Genomic DNA, 16,575 nt, shown 5'->3' on the forward strand with positions numbered 1-16,575 from the left:
CTTCACCACCAGGTCCCTTTCCTGGAGGCAGCCGGGCCCCAAGTCGGAGGGTTCTCTGTGAACCCAGCGAGTGGGCCCAGCCTCCCCGCAGCCACAGAAGCTGCTTGGAGGCTGGGGATCCTTGGGCCGAGGTATGAGCGTCTTGCTTTGACCTCCAGGAGTAAAATGAGGGTGGTAATGGAAGCATTTCTTGCCAGTGCCTAGTAGCTTCGTATTTTCCTGGGTCCTGAAAGATGAAAGTAGATCACGAATATAGCCGAAAGGCATGGGGGGGTGGGGACTTCCCGCTGGAGGCTGAGCGTCGCAGGCACCCCTGGCACATTTGGAAACCAGGACTCTTGCCCCATGGCCCCGAGCCCCTTCCTTTGGTCCTGAAAGCTACCCTGGTAGCAGCGCAGGCACCATCGGAGGCGGGGTCCGGGATCCGGAGCTGGAGCCTTCGGGAGCCCAGGCTCTCCGGGGGCTGTAAAGTTCCACCCGCGCCCAGGTTGGGGCGGCTCGGCTCAGGCTGCTTCTCTTCCACGGACGGTTGCGCGCGCGGGGCCGAGAGACTAGGCTGTCTCAGGGCCCCCTTTGTTCCTTACGCTTCTTCCTGTCTAGGAGCGGCCTGGAATGCCACTGCAGTGCTGGGGCCCCCGCCTTTAGGCACCCTCTTTCCAGTGGCCTGAGTCGATTTGGTGGTACCCTCCGGGACTTGGTGGCGAGGGACCGAGGCGGAAACGCCCAGACACCCACCGAAAGAGGCTCGGCCCCGGGTTCTTTCCTCTCCAGCAATCCCGCGGCCCCGAGCTCAGGAGCACGCAAAGGCGCAATATAGCACAAGAGCCAGGGACGAATTCGGGGCGCGCCCCGGGATCCGGAGCCGGCTAGGGCAGCCTTGGAGAGCGGGACTGTGTGTGCAGTGCGCCCTGCTCCACCGCTGGGATTGGCTGTGTGTAGTATTTTTTTTTTTTTTTTTTTGGTAAGAAATAAATGCTCAGGCGTTTGCAAAGCTCCCAACTCCCCTGAAGCTGCGGAAGCCCCCCCTCCCCGGAGGAGCAGGCGGGGGAGAAAAGTTGGGGAGCAGGCGAAGGCAAGGGGGCAAAGCCGAGGGAGGTTGCGGCGCTGGCCTGGTCCCTGCCCAGGCGTCTACTCGCCAGCCTTTGCCTCCGCGTCCTCCCCGCTGGGCTGTGTGGAATTGATGAGTTTATTTTCCTTTTTCCACTTCATGCGGCGGTTCTGGAACCAGATCTTGATCTGGCGCTCGGTGAGGCAGAGCGCGTTGGCGATCTCGATGCGGCGGCGCCGCGTCAGGTAGCGGTTGAAGTGGAACTCCTTCTCCAGCTCCAGCGTCTGGTAGCGCGTGTAGGTCTGGCGGCCTCGGCGCCCGTGACTCCCATACACAGCACCTGCGGGCAGAAATGGCCGGGCGCCCGGTGAGCCAGGATCCCGGCAGCCGAACCAGTCAGACCCGCGCCCCGCGCCCCGCGCCCCGCGCCCCTGGCCTCTAAACTGGAAACCCACTCGCCTCCGCTCCAGCCTCTTTCGCTATGTCTAAGGCCAAAAGCCGGCCGGATGGGAGAAGATTATTTCCTACCAAGCGAGATGTTTTCCACCTAAAACAATTTGGAGTGAGAAGTTATTGTTTTTTGAAAAATCTGCTCAGTCAGAAAACCATTACAAGCAAAATAAGAGAATGAGCTGCTTAATTCAGGGTACCTGAGTTGTGCTTTTGTGGGAGTGTAGTCTGTGTGTGTCTGGAAGGGATGGGTGCGGAACCCTGGGAGTAGGTTGGACCCTAGGAATTCACACACGGGTCTCTGTGAAGGTGTTACTGTGGCCACACATGTCAGGACTCAACATGGGGGTTTTTTGGAAGATGAAAAATGGTTAGCCCTCTCAAATCTTTGCAAACTCCCCCAAACTGTATGGCCCTTCTGAGAAATACAGCACTCTCTTGGAAAAAAAAAAAAAAAGTGGATCTTAAAGCAAAACACTATCAGTCTAAAAATCTGCACTAGGCTCTGCCCTGCTCCAAGGATTCTCTGTGGAGTTTTCGGAAACCAGAGGCAAAGGGATGGAGCGATGGGCCATCTGGGGTTTCTGGAAATGTAGGACTGTGATGGGCTATCTGTTCTGGTGCCAAAGGAGCCCATGGGTGGGGGGCTCCCCCCCTAAGCTGGGTGTGTGAGACTCAGGCAGGGCCTCAAAAGGAGGCACAAGTTGGCTAAGAGTGAGCAGTTGAGTGGAAGGGGGAGGAGGGGAGGGAGGGGAAAGTGAAAAAATCCCGAGGCTGGGGATGTGGCCCTCCAAGGCTTTAGGGAGACCCTAGTGAGAGCCTTTAATCTATATGGATTTCTGAAAGGCAGAAAGGAGAGGGGTTGGGGAGTGAAAGGGAGTTATCAATGGTGGGTGCAGAAGGCCATCTCTGCTTGGGGATCTGAGCAGGGTGTTATTACCAGGGTGAAGTGTGGGCAGGCACTCCCTCCCACCCAGCCTAGCTCTCTGTTCAGGTTGCCCCTGTCACCGAGTCTCACATAGAGTGGCAGTGACCCCTCTCGATTCCCTAAGGTGTCACCTTACAAGGATACTAGTGCCGAGCCTTCACGCGCCCACAGCTTGATTGCCTCACTGGGAATGGGTTGGGGTTGTTTGTTTTTGTTTTTGTTTTGTTTTGTTTTGTTTTTAATCTCTTAAAAAAGCCAAAGAGACTTTGTTCAGTCTTTTCCTCCTCTCTTTCTATTTCCTCCTTCCACTTTCTCTGTCTCCTCCTTCCTTCCTCCTTTCCCCGTCTCCCTCCACTCTCCTGGGGGGGCTGCAGGGAAATGCCTTACCCGCGCAGGAGTTCATCCGCTGCATCCAGGGGTAAACGGGGCTCGTGTACTTCCGGTCGGTGCCTTCGTCATGGAGGGCTTTGCCCGGCACGCTGCTGCTGTCGGGTTTGTACTGCTGCTCGGGAGAAAAGTGCAGGTAGTCCCCGGGGCCCCTCTGCTTGCCACTGCCCGAGGGCGAGGCGCCACTGAGGTCCTTATCAGAATAGAAACACGAGGCCCCGTACTCGTAGGACGCCCGGTTGCAGGCCAGGACCGAGTTGGACTGTTGGTAGAAACAAGGTGAGGTGTACGTCTTGTCCGGGAGGCTCGACGCCCCGTACGAGGCCGGGAAGGGCCTCAGCGCGTCATAGCCGGCCGGGTAGAGGGGCAGCTGGCCCAAGAAGGAGTCCTGGCCGCTGGGCAGGCTCCCGGGGAAAGTGGGATTCACAAAATAGGAACTCATTTGCGCGCCCCTCTGCAGGACTGTGATTTGTTGTGTATTAGTACATCTGGCTATAACTATTAGTAGTCATCGAACTGGTTTGTTTCTGGATGGCCGAACGCCAAAAGCGACAGCAGCAAATCGCACCAGCTGACGCGGCGGCGGCCAATGGGAGCGAGCGCTGGAGCCCGCTCCCCGGGGACCGCGGCGACCGAGGCAGCAAAGTTACAAACAGCCCCCAGCCCGCCGCCCGCCGCCCGCCGCCCGCCGCCCGCCGCCGGCCCGGCAGATTGATGGGCGCGCACAGCCAGCCGGCCCGGCTCTCTTCCCGAACGCCGGCGGCGGGCACGGCCCGGGTAGGGGCGCGCGGATCGGGCCGGGCTGGGGACACCAGAGTCCGGGCCGCCGCAGAGGCCCCGCCAGGCCCGCTCCTTCCGCCTCCCCTTCTTGCCTGGTCGGATTTTGCTGGTTTTTCTTTCCAAACAGGAAACCTGACAGCCCCGCGCCCGGAGGGGCGGTGACAACGCCGGCTTTGCTCCCCATCGGCCTGCCCTCCCGGCAGGGCCCTGAGTTTGCCCCTCCCTCTGCGCTCCCCTACCCGTGGGTGCGGGTTCCAGAGCTCGAGAAGGGGGTGTGAGAAACCAGGCCTTCACGCCCTGCTCCTCACTCCTGCACCTTAGCAATCGGTGCATCCCTTTCTCCTCTCCTTCCCCACACCCACCGAGGGCCTGGGCCTCGCTGCCGCCACCGCCGCCGCCGGGTGCGGAAGGCTCACCTCCAGCTGACCAGGATGCGGCCAAACCTCTTCCCCCACCGGCCCCATCCTCCCACATACAACACGCCTCCTTTGAGTCCTGACGGGCTCCCCTCCAATGGCCAGCGACTGGGTGGCCTCAAAGCACCCCACAAGCTTGGCATCCCCCATCCTACCTCTGCACCCAGGAACTGAGAGGCCAGAAACCACTGTTTTCAACAAGAAAGGGACCTACAGAGGAGTGGTCTTGAGACTGAGCTCGGAAGCCGGCTGTGGGACCTGCTCCCCTCGCCCAGCACTTGGGACTCGCCAACCCGACACCCTGATAGCTCAGAGCTGAGACAGATCCAGATGTGGAATCTCTGTCCTCATTCTGGAGGCACAGCCACCCAAGGTCTCTGCCCAGCCAGGCATAGAAGGAAGCTGGGATGTTCCAAGGCTGTGAGATCATTGGTGTGCTTGGTTTGCGGGGCGTCCCACAGCCCGCCCTTTTCTGGGGTGTTCCCCTTCCTTGCCTTTCCTGGGGCTGTTGGGGGTCTGCTGCCTGCAGTTGCTCCTATACCAGGAAGAGCTGCCTCAACCGCTCCAGGAATCCTCTGCATTGCTTTTTACCGTGGTCCCAGGCCTGGCCTTCCCCAGACAGGACGTGAAAAGCATGTCCTGGTTTACTTTCCCTTGCTTGAGAGGTGTGCCTTCCAGATAGTTGACTTTTACAGCACATGGATCAATCTCATTTTGTAAAATGTGATATCTTTCCAGTGGCATTTTTACAACTGTATTTGTTGGGCTAGTAAAACCCTTGAATTAGCTTTAAAATCCTCAATTCTGTGGAGGCTGAAGAAAGACTATTTATACAATTTGGTTGTATTTCCAGAGAATACTTGTAAGATCTGTAAGATTCTGGTGAATGCAGGCCGATGGGGTTCAGGACTTGGGGGGTGGGATGCCAATGCCTCCTAGGGATCTGCCAACGACTTCCTTAATCTCTTCCTTGCTTTTTGAATTTTTTCCCCTGCCCTCACTTCCCTCAAAAGGAGAAAACTGGGAAAGGACGGGACTACGGGTGGCCCCCACAGAACCTCGTGGGCACCCCTGAAAGTGGCTGCTGCCCACCCAATGGGGGCTGCACCCAGACACCTTCTGCCTGTGTCCCAAACCAATCCAAGCTGGGAAAGTTTCCCCTTTGTTTATATAAAGAAGGGCCCCGCAGGAGAAGATAGAACATAACATTTCCTTTGAATTCCTTCAGGGAATAGACACGATAGGCGCAAATGAAAGCTCAAGGTTACAATTCTAAAGGAAACTATATTTTTAAAGCTAGATCCAAAGAAAATCATGTTTGAGTTATTGTTTCTTAAACAAGACCATCAGATGACAGTGATTTCAAACAAAATATTATTATATAAGACGAAAATAACTGTTGAGAGATGTTGATAAATGTTTACATTTATAATTTCTGTTTCATATCTCCAGGTCTCACACAGTATTGGGACTGATGGCAGTTTACCACATATGCTACTATTGTTACTATTTGTCATGGTTTGACTTGGATTCTTGATCTAATAATTACCCCAGACAATGACAGAATTTGATTTCTCAGCTAAGAGCCAAAAAATACTGTATTTCCAGCTTCTGTAGGCACTGAGATAGAAAAAATAAATTAAATCTCTACGTGTTAGCCAAGGCTGGTACATATTATGTTGGCAACGGCCCAATTTATTTCTCCAACCAGCATTAGGTGCCTATATATATGGAGAGAGAGAGAGAGAGAGAGAGAGAAACAGAGCGAGAGACACACACACCGCTCAGGCAAGAATCGGAGCCCCAGACGCTGGAGGGAGCCTCTCCTGGGATAGTGAGACCGGCTACCAGGACTCTCTCTTCTAGGTCAAAGCCACGGAGAAAGTCCACTTACCTTTCAGCTGCTCTTCAAAGGGGACTGGATGGTGTGCAGGGCCCCACAGTCCGCCCTTTCCCTGGGCTGCCCACTCGACCTCCGCCAGCCTGGAGAGCGGCCCGCCGGTGTGTTGGGGGGGACCTTGAGGGCCACCCAGGCCGCCTGGATCTGTAGCCCAGGCCAGAGCCCATAGCACACAGGTGCGGCCTCCGCCTGTCACAGGCCCTCGCCTGACGCCAAAGCCCGCCTTTCTTGCCATAGTCAGTCCTCAGGGCCAGCCAGGCCTGCAGGCCTCGGGACCAGGCGTGTTCTCTCCGATCTCAAAATCCCAAAGCGGGCGTCTTCCCCGCACCAGCGTGCGCCCGGGGGGCGCCTTGGGACGCGCAGTTTGGACAGAAGCAGCCATGACGTGCCAGGCCGCCTGTGCAACCAGTCTCCATGGCGCTGGGGTGGGAGGAGGACCCGAGCAGAGCCGGGCGTCCAGCTCTGGTCAGGGGTGGCCAAGGCGGGGGAGGTTCCCGACAGGCCCTGGAGGCCGCCCATCGGGTCCTCCCTTGCCCCCCTCTCCTCGGCCTGCTTGGGAATCTCTGAGGGGCCCGCGCAGCAGTCGCGCCAGGCTGCAAGACGCGGGGCTGCGGCTGGCGTCGGTCCCGGCGACGGCCACAGCGTGGCAGCAGCGAGCGCCCGGCGCGGCCGCAATAAATAATCTGCCCGCGGCAGCCGCAGTCAGGCAGCCCGCGGCCCTGCGACGCAAACGCGCCGCTTTATCCGCCCCGAGCGCACCCAGGGCGCCGGTGGCCGTCCCAAACGGCGGCGGCCGCTTCTCGACGTTCTAATGCATACCAAGGCGTTGTCTTAGGGTGGGAAAACAACATCAACCGAGGCCACAAAACAAACAAAAAGAACTCGAGCCCAGAACCTCAGGATCCTTTCTGGTCGCAGTCCCAGGAAGCGTCTGGGGCAAATCTGGCCGAGACGCACCCGGGCCACGCCACCGCCGGTGCCGCCGCGCCCCATAAAGCCAACGCCCACGGCACCCTCCGTGCCTCTCCTCCCCCGGCGGCTCCACGGTCCCCTCCGCGCTCGCGGAAAGTGGGGCGTGCGGTCGCCAGCCGGCTGCGCCGAGGTGTGGGGGTGGGGGGTCCCCCTATCGCCCAGACTCGGTTTGCGTCCCCCCTTCAACCTTCGCTGCGGCCCCTGCCACTCTCGAGAACACCACTACATTTCTCAGCACCGAAACTTCCCGCCAAGCGACACCCAGCCAATTAACCCCATCCTCTCCTCCAACGCAGAGTTCCACCCACGCACCCAGTCCCTCTCCCCGCGCTTCAGGCACCTCTGTCATCGGAACACCGAGAGGAGGGAAGCAGGCAACCAGCAGAGGAACCTGGCTGACTTAGTAAGTTTCTGTTGTGTTTCCCCCCCCTCATTCTACCTTCCTCTCCACAAACCTAGTCCCTCCGAATAGAAGGTCCTATGTTGATACTAATAAAACGCATGTCAATTAATTCCCTCTGCCCCCCCTCACCTCTTCCCACCTCCCCAGGTCCAGAATGGTCTCCGGTGGTTGGGGATTTCAATCGAGCCAATTGGGTCATGAATGAAAAAAAAAAAAAAAAAAAAACCACCTTCAAACCCGAGAGTCTGGTTAGGGAACGCAGAATGCAGGGCCACTTCCTTTGGGGGCTCCGCAAGGTCGCTGGGGAAGAGGAGAGAGAAGCCCTCAGTGCTCCTGCCCCGTGCCAGGGCGCTGTGCCACGGAAGGAAGGCTGGCATTACGGCCCTGGCGAGCCGGGGGGAGGCGAGAGAAAGGGAGTGTGCGCGCGTGTGCGCCTGTGTGCAGGGAGTGTGTGTGCGCGTGTGCGCGCGCTCGTGTGTGTGTGTGTGTGTGTGCGCGAGCGCGCGTGATGGGGGGCAAGTGTGAGCGCTGGGTGTGCGCGAGGGTGAGCGTGCCCCTCTTCCAAGCCGCCCCGGGTGCCCTCTCCCCCCGCCGCCGCCGGCGCCGGCTGCCATCTCACCACCTTTGCTCCTGTCTCCCCACATGTCTCACCTTCAGATGGCGGCTCCCAGAAGCTCCTGCCCCTCTGACAGCTGTCGCTTGGGCAGCCGGGGAGACGACTTGTCCTCCTTCCTGGTGCCAGAGGACGCAGGAAATTAGCCAGGTTGCGAGTTGCAGAGCGGCCGCCGAGGCGCCGGGACCTGGACGCGCCCCACCTCCAGCGGGAGCGGCCGGGCCGGGCCGGGCCAGGGCCTCGTCTGACTCGCCATCGCCGGACAAAGCGCAGCCGAGCCGGCTGGGAGGCAGAGCTCCGAAGCAGGCAGGACCGAGCGGAGCAAAAGAATGCGGCTCTATTCTCGCAAGGGAAATTATAAAAAAGTTCATGTTCACGGTTCCCATCCACATGACCGACAGCGGCCAATGGAAGGGCCGAACAACTCATAAAGTTGTATTGCAAAGTTGTAAATTTTCATAAACAACAACGGATTTATGACCCTTTCCCCATCACTAAGAGGAGGCAGCTCTTACACCGGCGCCATCTTACCACGGAGGCCGCCCCGACTGGGGCCGCAGGTTTTACAAACCCAGTTGGGCCGGGTTTTATTAAAAGAGCAGTAAGAAGCGGGCCCAACCCCGGCAGGAGGCTGCAGTCGAGGTCTCCGCCTGCCTGCCCAGCTCAGGCTATCCTGCGCTGTCCCCATCGGCCCTCGCCCCTACCCAGACCCTCCACCTTCCCCGCGCCCACCCGGGCGCCCCCGCCAAGGCTCGGCAGCAGCCCAGGCTCGGCAGCAGCCCGGGGCTGCGGTCCCTGCCCCTTCCCACACCCCTCAGCTGCAGCGCAGTGCCCGGCCCTGGCTTTGCCTGAATGCAGGGTGGGCGGGGGGCTGCGTCAGAGGCCCTGAATCCCACCTCCTAGCTTGGGGCCCTGTTCAGGACTCATGGAAAATTCGGGATCATTGGCAGGGTAATACCCCTAACCCAGCCCACCCCCGCAGCCTTAGAGGAAAAGGTGGATTTTGTATTCGCTCATGGAATTTGTGGAGGGTTTTTTTTAGGGAGGTTCATAGACTATAACATATCCATTGAAGGTTCCCTTTTCAAGAGATCTGGAAGATGTTTGTGCGCACACACACACACACAAAACGAAGATGAAAATCTCTGGAAAAATTCATATACAACTATGACACAGAAAAGCACACACTCAATTATTGACACGGAAATACACGCAACTATTTACACACAGAAACACATGCACTCAGTTATGGACACAGAATCACATAAAATTATTGACTCATGTAGCAATACACACATACATAAAATACACATACAAAAGAGGTACACACACACCTATACAAATCCACGCCGAAAGAGACTTGACACACATATACACCAATACATAGACACTCAACACTTGGACCCCATTTGTCCTTCCACTTTTGCTTCTCCAAAGCCCCTTTGGACATACAGACATAGCCAGGCTTTGCTCTCCAGTCATGCTTACCTTTCTTTCCCAGGCCCCCCTGTATAAAGCAGTCCACATTTCTTTGTCACCAAGCATCTTTATTTTTGTTACATAAAACACGGGTAGCTGGGCAAGACAGGAAGCGTGCCTTCCCATTCCTGGAACCCCAAGCTAGAGCCTACAGGGACAAGGGGGACGCAGGACAACACAAGAGATGAAGGGCATTGGGAAGGGCAATGGCTCTCCCCATCAGCTATAAAGTTAGCTCAAGACAACACACCATGCTACAAAGTCACCCCATTAACACATCCTTCCCAAGTCAAGACATTGCCTTACAAATGAGCTCCAAGACTATATAAATGACAAAAAAAATTTTGTTCAAATATACAATATTTGCTATTGTAGGAAAAGTCAGGGTGTATATATTCAACATGGCTGGACAGTAGGATATGGGGGCCAGGGGAGGTGCGGGGAGGCTGGGAGCAACTCTGCAGTCCTACTAAGCAGAAGCTAACCCAGAGATCTGCAGCTAGCTTGGGAATGCTCCCCTCCAGAAGTGGGGGTAGTGGGCCTGAACTTGGGATGCCCAGGCCAGAGAAGGAGGGATTCTAGGTTGCAGCACTTAGAATGCTTTGGAATAAATATATTATTTTTCAATTTAAATAGAAGCCAATACCCTGGTCCCCGGACCCCAGTGCCTTCTCCATGCAGCCTCAGGGACCCCTCAAGGCTGCCAGGCAGAAGCAGGAGGGGCCTGGCCGGGGAAGGGGCCGGCACTAGGTAGCAGGCGAGCCAGTGAGCACAAAATAGGTAGTTTGGGACTAGTAGGTAGTACTGAGAAGATCAGGTCCTTGTCGGTATGGGGGAGGTGCTGGGTGTTTGCCAGTGTGGGGACAGGTCTGGGCTTCCTGGGAGTGGAGGCCTACTGGGGCTGGGCCCATAGGTAGTTTGGGGTGCCTCTCGCTGAGGCCTGTGCTAGGTAGTATTTTAGCCGTGCCAGCACAGAGCTGGTCCGACTGGGGTTAGGGAGGGTGTCTGCTGGGGATACTTGGGGGCAGAGAGATCCCCAAGGGGACCCAGGCTAGGCGGCTGCTCGGTCCAGAAAAGATGGGAGCCGGAATGGGTAATGGGGCAGATGGGTGCAGGTTGGGGACTGTTTTGTTTTTGTTTTTGTTTTTGTTTTTACGTTTTCTTTTTATTTTTTCCACTTTTGTAAATAAAATCAGTGAGTCTCTAAAGACGCTGTTCCCGACTGTCTGGTGCAGCCAGGGCCCCGACTTGGCCCCTCATTCCTCCTCCTCTTCGTCCTCGTCTTCTTCATCTTCGTCCTCCTCGTCGGCCTTGTCGGTGGCGGCGGCGGTGGCGGCGGCGGCGACGGCGGCGGCGGTGGGCACGGCGCCCTCGGGGGCGGCGGCGGCCGGACCCTCATCCTTATGCTCTTTCTTCCACTTCATGCGGCGGTTCTGGAACCAGATCTTGATCTGGCGCTCGGTGAGGCAGAGCGCGTGGGCGATCTCGATGCGGCGGCGCCGCGTCAGGTAGCGGTTGAAGTGGAACTCCTTCTCCAGCTCCAGCGTCTGGTAGCGCGTGTAGGTCTGGCGGCCCCGCTTCCTGTCGGGCCCTGGGAGCAGACATGCGGACACACGGACGCATGGACACATGGACAGATAAACCAACAGAGACACAGACAGGACAGTGCATTAGCCAGGCCGCCGTCCCGGAGCCTGCACCTTTCTCCCAGCGCTGACCCGGGCGCGCGTCCCCCCTCCGCCCGCGCCCCCGAACGGAGCTGGGGGAGGAGCGGGAGCGTCAGCGCAAGACCCCAACTGCGGTGCCAGACGCGCAGGCAGCTCTGTGAGGAGGAAAGGCGCAGAATCCCAACTTTACAACCGCCCTTTCCAGCCGGCTAGGCTTCCACAATGTCCTGCTTCCCCCTGACAAAGGGAAATTGTAAATATAGAGTGTGGGCAAGTGGGAGACGCTGCGCTTTTGCCATTCAAAGGCGAGCTGGGCCGCTCCCCCCCCTCCGCCCCTTGCTAGGCAAGTGGGTGACCCTCGGGCAGTCCGCACTCCAGGGGCGCCTTTCCTCCCTGGAAGACCGCGCCCCCATCCCCGGACCTTCCTGGGGCGCTCCGACCCCCCCTGTCCCCGCTCTCTCCGTTCCCCACCCCTCCTTTAAATGGCCCCTGGCACAGGGGCGTCAGAGGGGCCCTGGCCTGAAGGAGGGTTTGGCTCTTCCTGCTTTTGAAAAAGGAAAGCCTGGCCGAAAGGAAAAGGAGGAGGGAGGGAGGGAGAGAAGAAAGGGAGAGAGAAAGAGAATAGCGAACAAAATGTTAAAATTCCAAGGCAAATGGAGTTAAATAAATTTACGAGGATCGAACCCATTAATTGGGTCATAAAAAGTTTTATGAGCCTCATTTACATACAATGCTACGGGCTCTCCACGCTATGGCGCCTTGACTCTAATTAAAACCAGAAAGGCTGCGCCGCCTGGAGTCACGGGGCCGCCGGCTCGCAGCCGCCTCGCTCCGCGCCCCGCGCTCCGCAGCCCCGCGCCCCGCGCCCCGCGCCGCCGCCCCGCCCGCCGCCCGCCGCCCGCCCGCCCGGCCGCTTCGCCTACCTGAAGACCGCATCCAGGGGTAGATGCGGAAATTGGCCTCGGCCGGGCCGTGCAGCGCGCCTTCGTCCGCCTTGTCGCAAGCGCCTTTGGCGAGGTCACTGCAGAGCCCGGGGATGTTTTGGTCGTAGGAGGCGCAGGGCAGGTTGCCGTAGGCGTCGGCGCCCAGGCCGTAGCCCGACGCGAAGGGGCTCTGATACAGGGGGCTGTTGACATTGTACAAGCCCGGTACGGTGGAGGCGAAGGCGCCGGCGCCCGCCCCGTAGCCGCTTCTCTGCGAGTTGGGCGCAAAGGAGCAAGAAGTCGGCTCGGCATTTTGGAACAGAGAAGCCCCCGCCGTATATTTGCTAAAAAGCGCATTCACATAATACGAAGAACTCATAATTTTGACCTGTGATTTGTTGTCCGGCAGCTTTCAGTGTCGGTTTTACGAGGTAGCGTGATATATGATAACATTACACCCCCAGATTTACACCAAACCCCATTTTCTTTTGGACGGAGCTCGCCGCAGCACGTGACCGCCCACATGACCGCCTCCGCCAATCTCGGCAGCCCTCACAGGTGGTCTTGCTCCGCGGGGCCCGCGGCAGCCTAGAATGGAAGGGGAAGAGGCTCAAATATGTGGCCCACGAATCTGCCCGCGCCGCGCGGGTCCGGCGCGTCCCGCGGGGAAGGGGCCCCGAGGCTCCGCGCGAGCGCTCGGCCCAGCGCCACCTGGACGCCTGGCCGGCGGCGGAGGCTGCGCGGGCTCGGCCGGGGACAGCCTCCTCTTGCCGGTTACCGAACTCTGGACCGAGCCTGCGGGCCCTCCCGCCCCCTGTCCTGTCTCCTGACCCAGCCTAGCGAGGGTCTCTACCCTCTGCGCACCCGCCCGCCCCACGGCAGCCCGTGGGCAAATCTCAGCTCTGGGCAAATCGGTTCTTCGCCCTCATCTTCCTCCACCCTCCAGCCCCCACCCTCCCCACGGCCCCCACCCCCGTCCAGGTCCACCGGGCAATAGGCCCATTTAGACTGCGATCCAGATGGGGCCGGCGCAGCGTCGCTTCCAGCTGCAGCGAGAACGCCACCACAAACTGGAACCATGTGGTTCGAATAAAGTCAACGTCTCCCAGCTTCCTTTCCTTAATCGGCGGCACACTGTTTATCCGCCTTAAAGGAAGCAGTGAAATATTTATCTATTAATGAGCCTCATTTGCCAACAGATTTATTAACGTGGGGTTCTCCTCCCTCCTCCTGGACACCGCTGTCCTGGCAGGCTCCGTGCATTCGCGGCTGGGCACCTGGCTGGCCTCTGGCAGCCTAAGAACTGGCTAGTTCCTCTTTTGTCCTCCCAGCAACCTCTGGTTCCCCCTGGCTCCAAGGGAACCAAATCTCCTTCCCTAAGGCTGGAGGAACCTCAGGCCCCACACCTTTCCAGGTACCCTTAGAGCTGGGACTTGTCTGGAAAGCTTCTTCAGGGCCAATCATGGGCCTCTGCCAGCTCCTCTTGGTCTTGAGTGCCTGGGAGCAAGCAATACACACTTTAGAGCCAGTTTGGAGAGGAGAAAGAGGGGCCCAGGTGCCTGGGTACCTCAGCCCATTATGGACCTCTATTTCTTTTAGAGACCCCCCAAAACAAAATAGGGGGACACTTCTCAAAAGACCACCCAGCTCTGGAGGCTTCACATTTCCAAGACTGACTCACAGAGAGGGGAACACATAATAGTCTCCCTCCTCCCCATCCAGGCCCCCAACGCATGGAGCTTACCTTTCCAAGCCTCCAACCTTGCAGGGTTGGACCAGCCGAAGCCCCTGCCGCCCACCGCTCCGTGGAGTGTGGTGGGGCGAACCCTTCCCCTAAACGCCTCATAAACTGCTCAGGCCGCGCTGGAAGCCCAGCCGCCAGGTCAGTATGCCTTTTACTGCTCAGCTCGATTGCACACCATAAACCCGACCTCACAATGGAATTGCTCCGGAAATTCTCCTCTAAATTATAGAGTTTGGTTCCTTGTGTACAAAGCACTTCCCATCACTTTCAGAGAGTCCAGGCCGCCCCTGTTCACTGCACCCTCTCAGGGGGTCCCAGGAGCACAAAAGGCAGCAAGAGGGTTCAGACCCGGATGCAACGGAGCCCTAGTTCCTGCCTAGTGGACTGCCCAGGGGCGTGGGTGGAGAGGTGGGGGCTGTCCGGGCAGGTGGGCGCCTGCTGGTTTCCCCTGGGGGCACTGGGGCTGGTGGGGAGGCAATATCCGGGGATGCCCTTTATGGAGGACCGGGATGATAGCCTGTCTCAGTTGGGGAATGGAGGCTGTAACATGGGAAGAGAAGAAAAACTAAATATTCTAAATAGCATCATTTTCTGGCAGGAAATAAAAACCTAAAAAAGTTTAAGGAAGACGAAGCAAGCAAGGAAGCTAGGAGATCAAAGAGACGGAATTAGACAGCTTTAGACCAATAAATTGTTCCCCGGGTGACACAGAGCAAGATGCAAAGAGAAAGACCCGGCCCCGCCGCCGCCGCCGTCTGTCTAGACTCGGGCCGGCTGGAGCAGCCGACAGCGATGGCGTTTAAAGCAAAACCTTGCCCTGAAGTGAAACGACCCAGACCCGGTGGGGATACATTTCGGGGAGCAGGAGAAGGAACGCAATCCCAGCCAAGAGGGCTCGGAGCCCACGCCACAGGCTCATCCCTGCCTGGGTTTTTCCGGCGCAGGTCCAAACGGTCCTGGCAGGACGCACTGCCCCTCCGCTTGGGCCAAGGAAAATCCAGATACTGCCGTCAGGGCCTCAGCCTCTCCGGGCCCAAGTCAGCCAACTGGGCCGAGCCCCGCGGGTGCCGAATCCTTTCTTTCGTTTCTGGGCTTCTCTCTTTCCTCCTGCCTCCTGTGGCAGGGTTTTAAAACGAAAAGGCCAGACAGAGTCAGGCTTTCAGTAAGGCCTCCTTAATCTCGTGTTCTCGATCCATTGCTTTCCTACTTATTTGTCTGAAAAGACACAAATGCACTGGGTTATATGTGATCATATTCACAGAAATACTCGTTGACGATCAGCCTGGATGGAGCAGGCACGTGCAGGCGGGTTTCTCATCAGCCGAGCTGTCTTTACATAAAGACTTTTTTTTTTTTCTCACCGCTCTCCTGGAGAGCTGGGTTCCTACCTATCACACGGAGTGTGTTTCCCTTGCTTCTTGTTACCAAACTGCTCAATATTGCAGCCCAGCTAAGAATGCAAGCCCAGCTCTGGGTGGGGGGAGCGCAGGGAGCCTGCCTGGAGTCTGGCGGCTGGCGATTTGCTTCTCTTAACGTTTCCACTCGCGCCCCTGCCCCTCGCGCGGGCTGCGCTCGGTTCCTCCACCACTGAGCAGTCCCCGGTGCCGGCGCGGGGACAAATCCATGCCCGACGACGAGTGCAAAGGAGCGAAGGCTGGCAGCTAACCAGGGAAGCGCTTCCCAGGCTGCCTGGCCAGGAGAGCCGCCTCCCAGCCAACCAGCCGGCCAAGGGCAAGGGAGGCCCCGCGCGTGGCAGTCCGTGAGGCCTCTGGGATCCCAACCCGCCGGCACCTACCTGAAGCCTCCGTCATTGGTGGAGAGAAGCGGTCGCCACCGATCTGCTCCTTCACCATTTATTTGTAGTTACATAAATTGAGCTTTCTATCTGCAGCTTGGATACATGGCCACGGTCGGCTCTCGGGGAAGCTATATAAAACCCTTCTTACAATCAGATGCTGTCAAATAGTGTGTGTTATATAAGGAAATATAATGAGGACGTGTGCTGCAATACCAACGTGTGTCTATAAACGGAGAAGGGAGGAGAGGGAAGAAGAGGGAGGGAGGGAAGGAAGAAGAGAGAGAGAGAGAGAGAGAAACCCTCAGGAGATGTCAGCCAAAATCCAGTCCCCAGTTTTACAGCGTGTACAGCGCGGAGACGCAGGTTGTAAACATTTTGTGGGCTTGGCAGAGACTATTACAACCCAAATAAACACACCGCGTGGCGTGTTCACAGGGCTCCGGGGTGCTTCGAGGGGTTCCTCTGTTTGCTTTGCGTTTTCCCTCTGAAACTATTGAGCACCACGGGCTGATCCTCGCACCCGCGCTCGCGGCGCCTCCTGCAAGGTTCCGGGGCGTGTTCCCCGCCCACGGTCCAGGATAGGCTGGGCCTAGCTTGGGGTCCTCTCCCTCCTCCTCGCCTCCGGAGCCGCTCCACTGCCAAGGAAATTGGGTGGCGAGAGAAGCACCGGCAGCTTCCACGAAGTGAACTCCTAGCCCGGAGCGAGGATGTTCATGATCATTATTTTAAGCATCGCATTTATTTTTAGAACAATCAAAGCAGCCCCCGCTGTGCTCCCAGGGATTCTCCGTCTCGGGCAATTCAGCCGCCAAACGCACGCTAGAAAGTCAGCAGGAACGCCTCTCCCCCCCCACCCCCCGATTTTCAGCCGCCTGATTTTACTGTCACTTATTCGAGGCGGCCGGGTCCTGGGGCCCTGGGGTCCTGGCTCTCCAGGGTGCTGGCTCCCCGGAGCCGGGTACCCGGGCGCAGCGTGAGGGAGCCTCCCCCGCCGCCGCCGCAGAACCCTTGGCCAAGGTAGGCGCCCTCTGCACACCCTCCGGGAGGTCACCGAGTCCCGGGGCTGG

At 58.1% G+C, this 16,575-nt stretch overlaps 2 protein-coding genes and 1 long non-coding RNA gene across 6 annotated transcripts; 1 reads left to right on the forward strand and 2 right to left on the reverse strand.

Moving 5' to 3' along the window:
- Positions 1-92: 92 nt before the first annotated feature.
- HOXA6 (homeobox A6) lies at positions 93-8,326 on the reverse strand. 4 transcript variants are annotated; one of them, XM_072764612.1, is made up of 5 exons: positions 7,936-8,326; positions 7,514-7,584; positions 2,814-2,928; positions 1,137-1,388; positions 93-226 (listed from the first exon to the last, which is right to left on the reverse strand). In XM_072764612.1, the coding sequence occupies exons 1-5, from the start codon at positions 8,324-8,326 to the stop codon at positions 201-203; spliced, it is 855 nt and encodes a 284-aa protein (XP_072620713.1). In that variant the 3' UTR covers positions 93-200. The 4 variants fall into 4 exon arrangements, with proteins under 4 accessions (XP_072620713.1, XP_072620712.1, XP_072620714.1 ...); XM_072764611.1 differs by lacking the exon at positions 7,514-7,584 and having other exon boundaries at positions 2,814-3,075; positions 7,936-8,289; XM_072764613.1 differs by lacking the exons at positions 7,514-7,584; positions 7,936-8,326 and having other exon boundaries at positions 2,814-5,897.
- On the forward strand, positions 6,675-10,584 carry LOC140599742 (uncharacterized). Its single transcript, XR_012002730.1, has 2 exons — positions 6,675-7,284; positions 7,942-10,584. It is a non-coding gene; the product is annotated as an uncharacterized lncRNA (long non-coding RNA).
- On the reverse strand, positions 9,424-15,678 carry HOXA7 (homeobox A7). The gene is made up of 3 exons (XM_025993336.2): positions 15,506-15,678; positions 11,967-12,554; positions 9,424-10,967 (listed from the first exon to the last, which is right to left on the reverse strand). Exons 2-3 carry the CDS (start codon positions 12,343-12,345, stop codon positions 10,633-10,635), a joined length of 714 nt encoding a protein of 237 aa, XP_025849121.2. The 5' UTR covers positions 12,346-12,554; positions 15,506-15,678; the 3' UTR covers positions 9,424-10,632.
- Between the last annotated feature and the right edge of the window lie 897 nt (positions 15,679-16,575).

The sequence above is a fragment of the Vulpes vulpes genome, chromosome 7 (genome assembly GCF_048418805.1).
Source record: "Vulpes vulpes isolate BD-2025 chromosome 7, VulVul3, whole genome shotgun sequence".
Lineage (NCBI taxonomy): Eukaryota > Metazoa > Chordata > Mammalia > Carnivora > Canidae > Vulpes > Vulpes vulpes.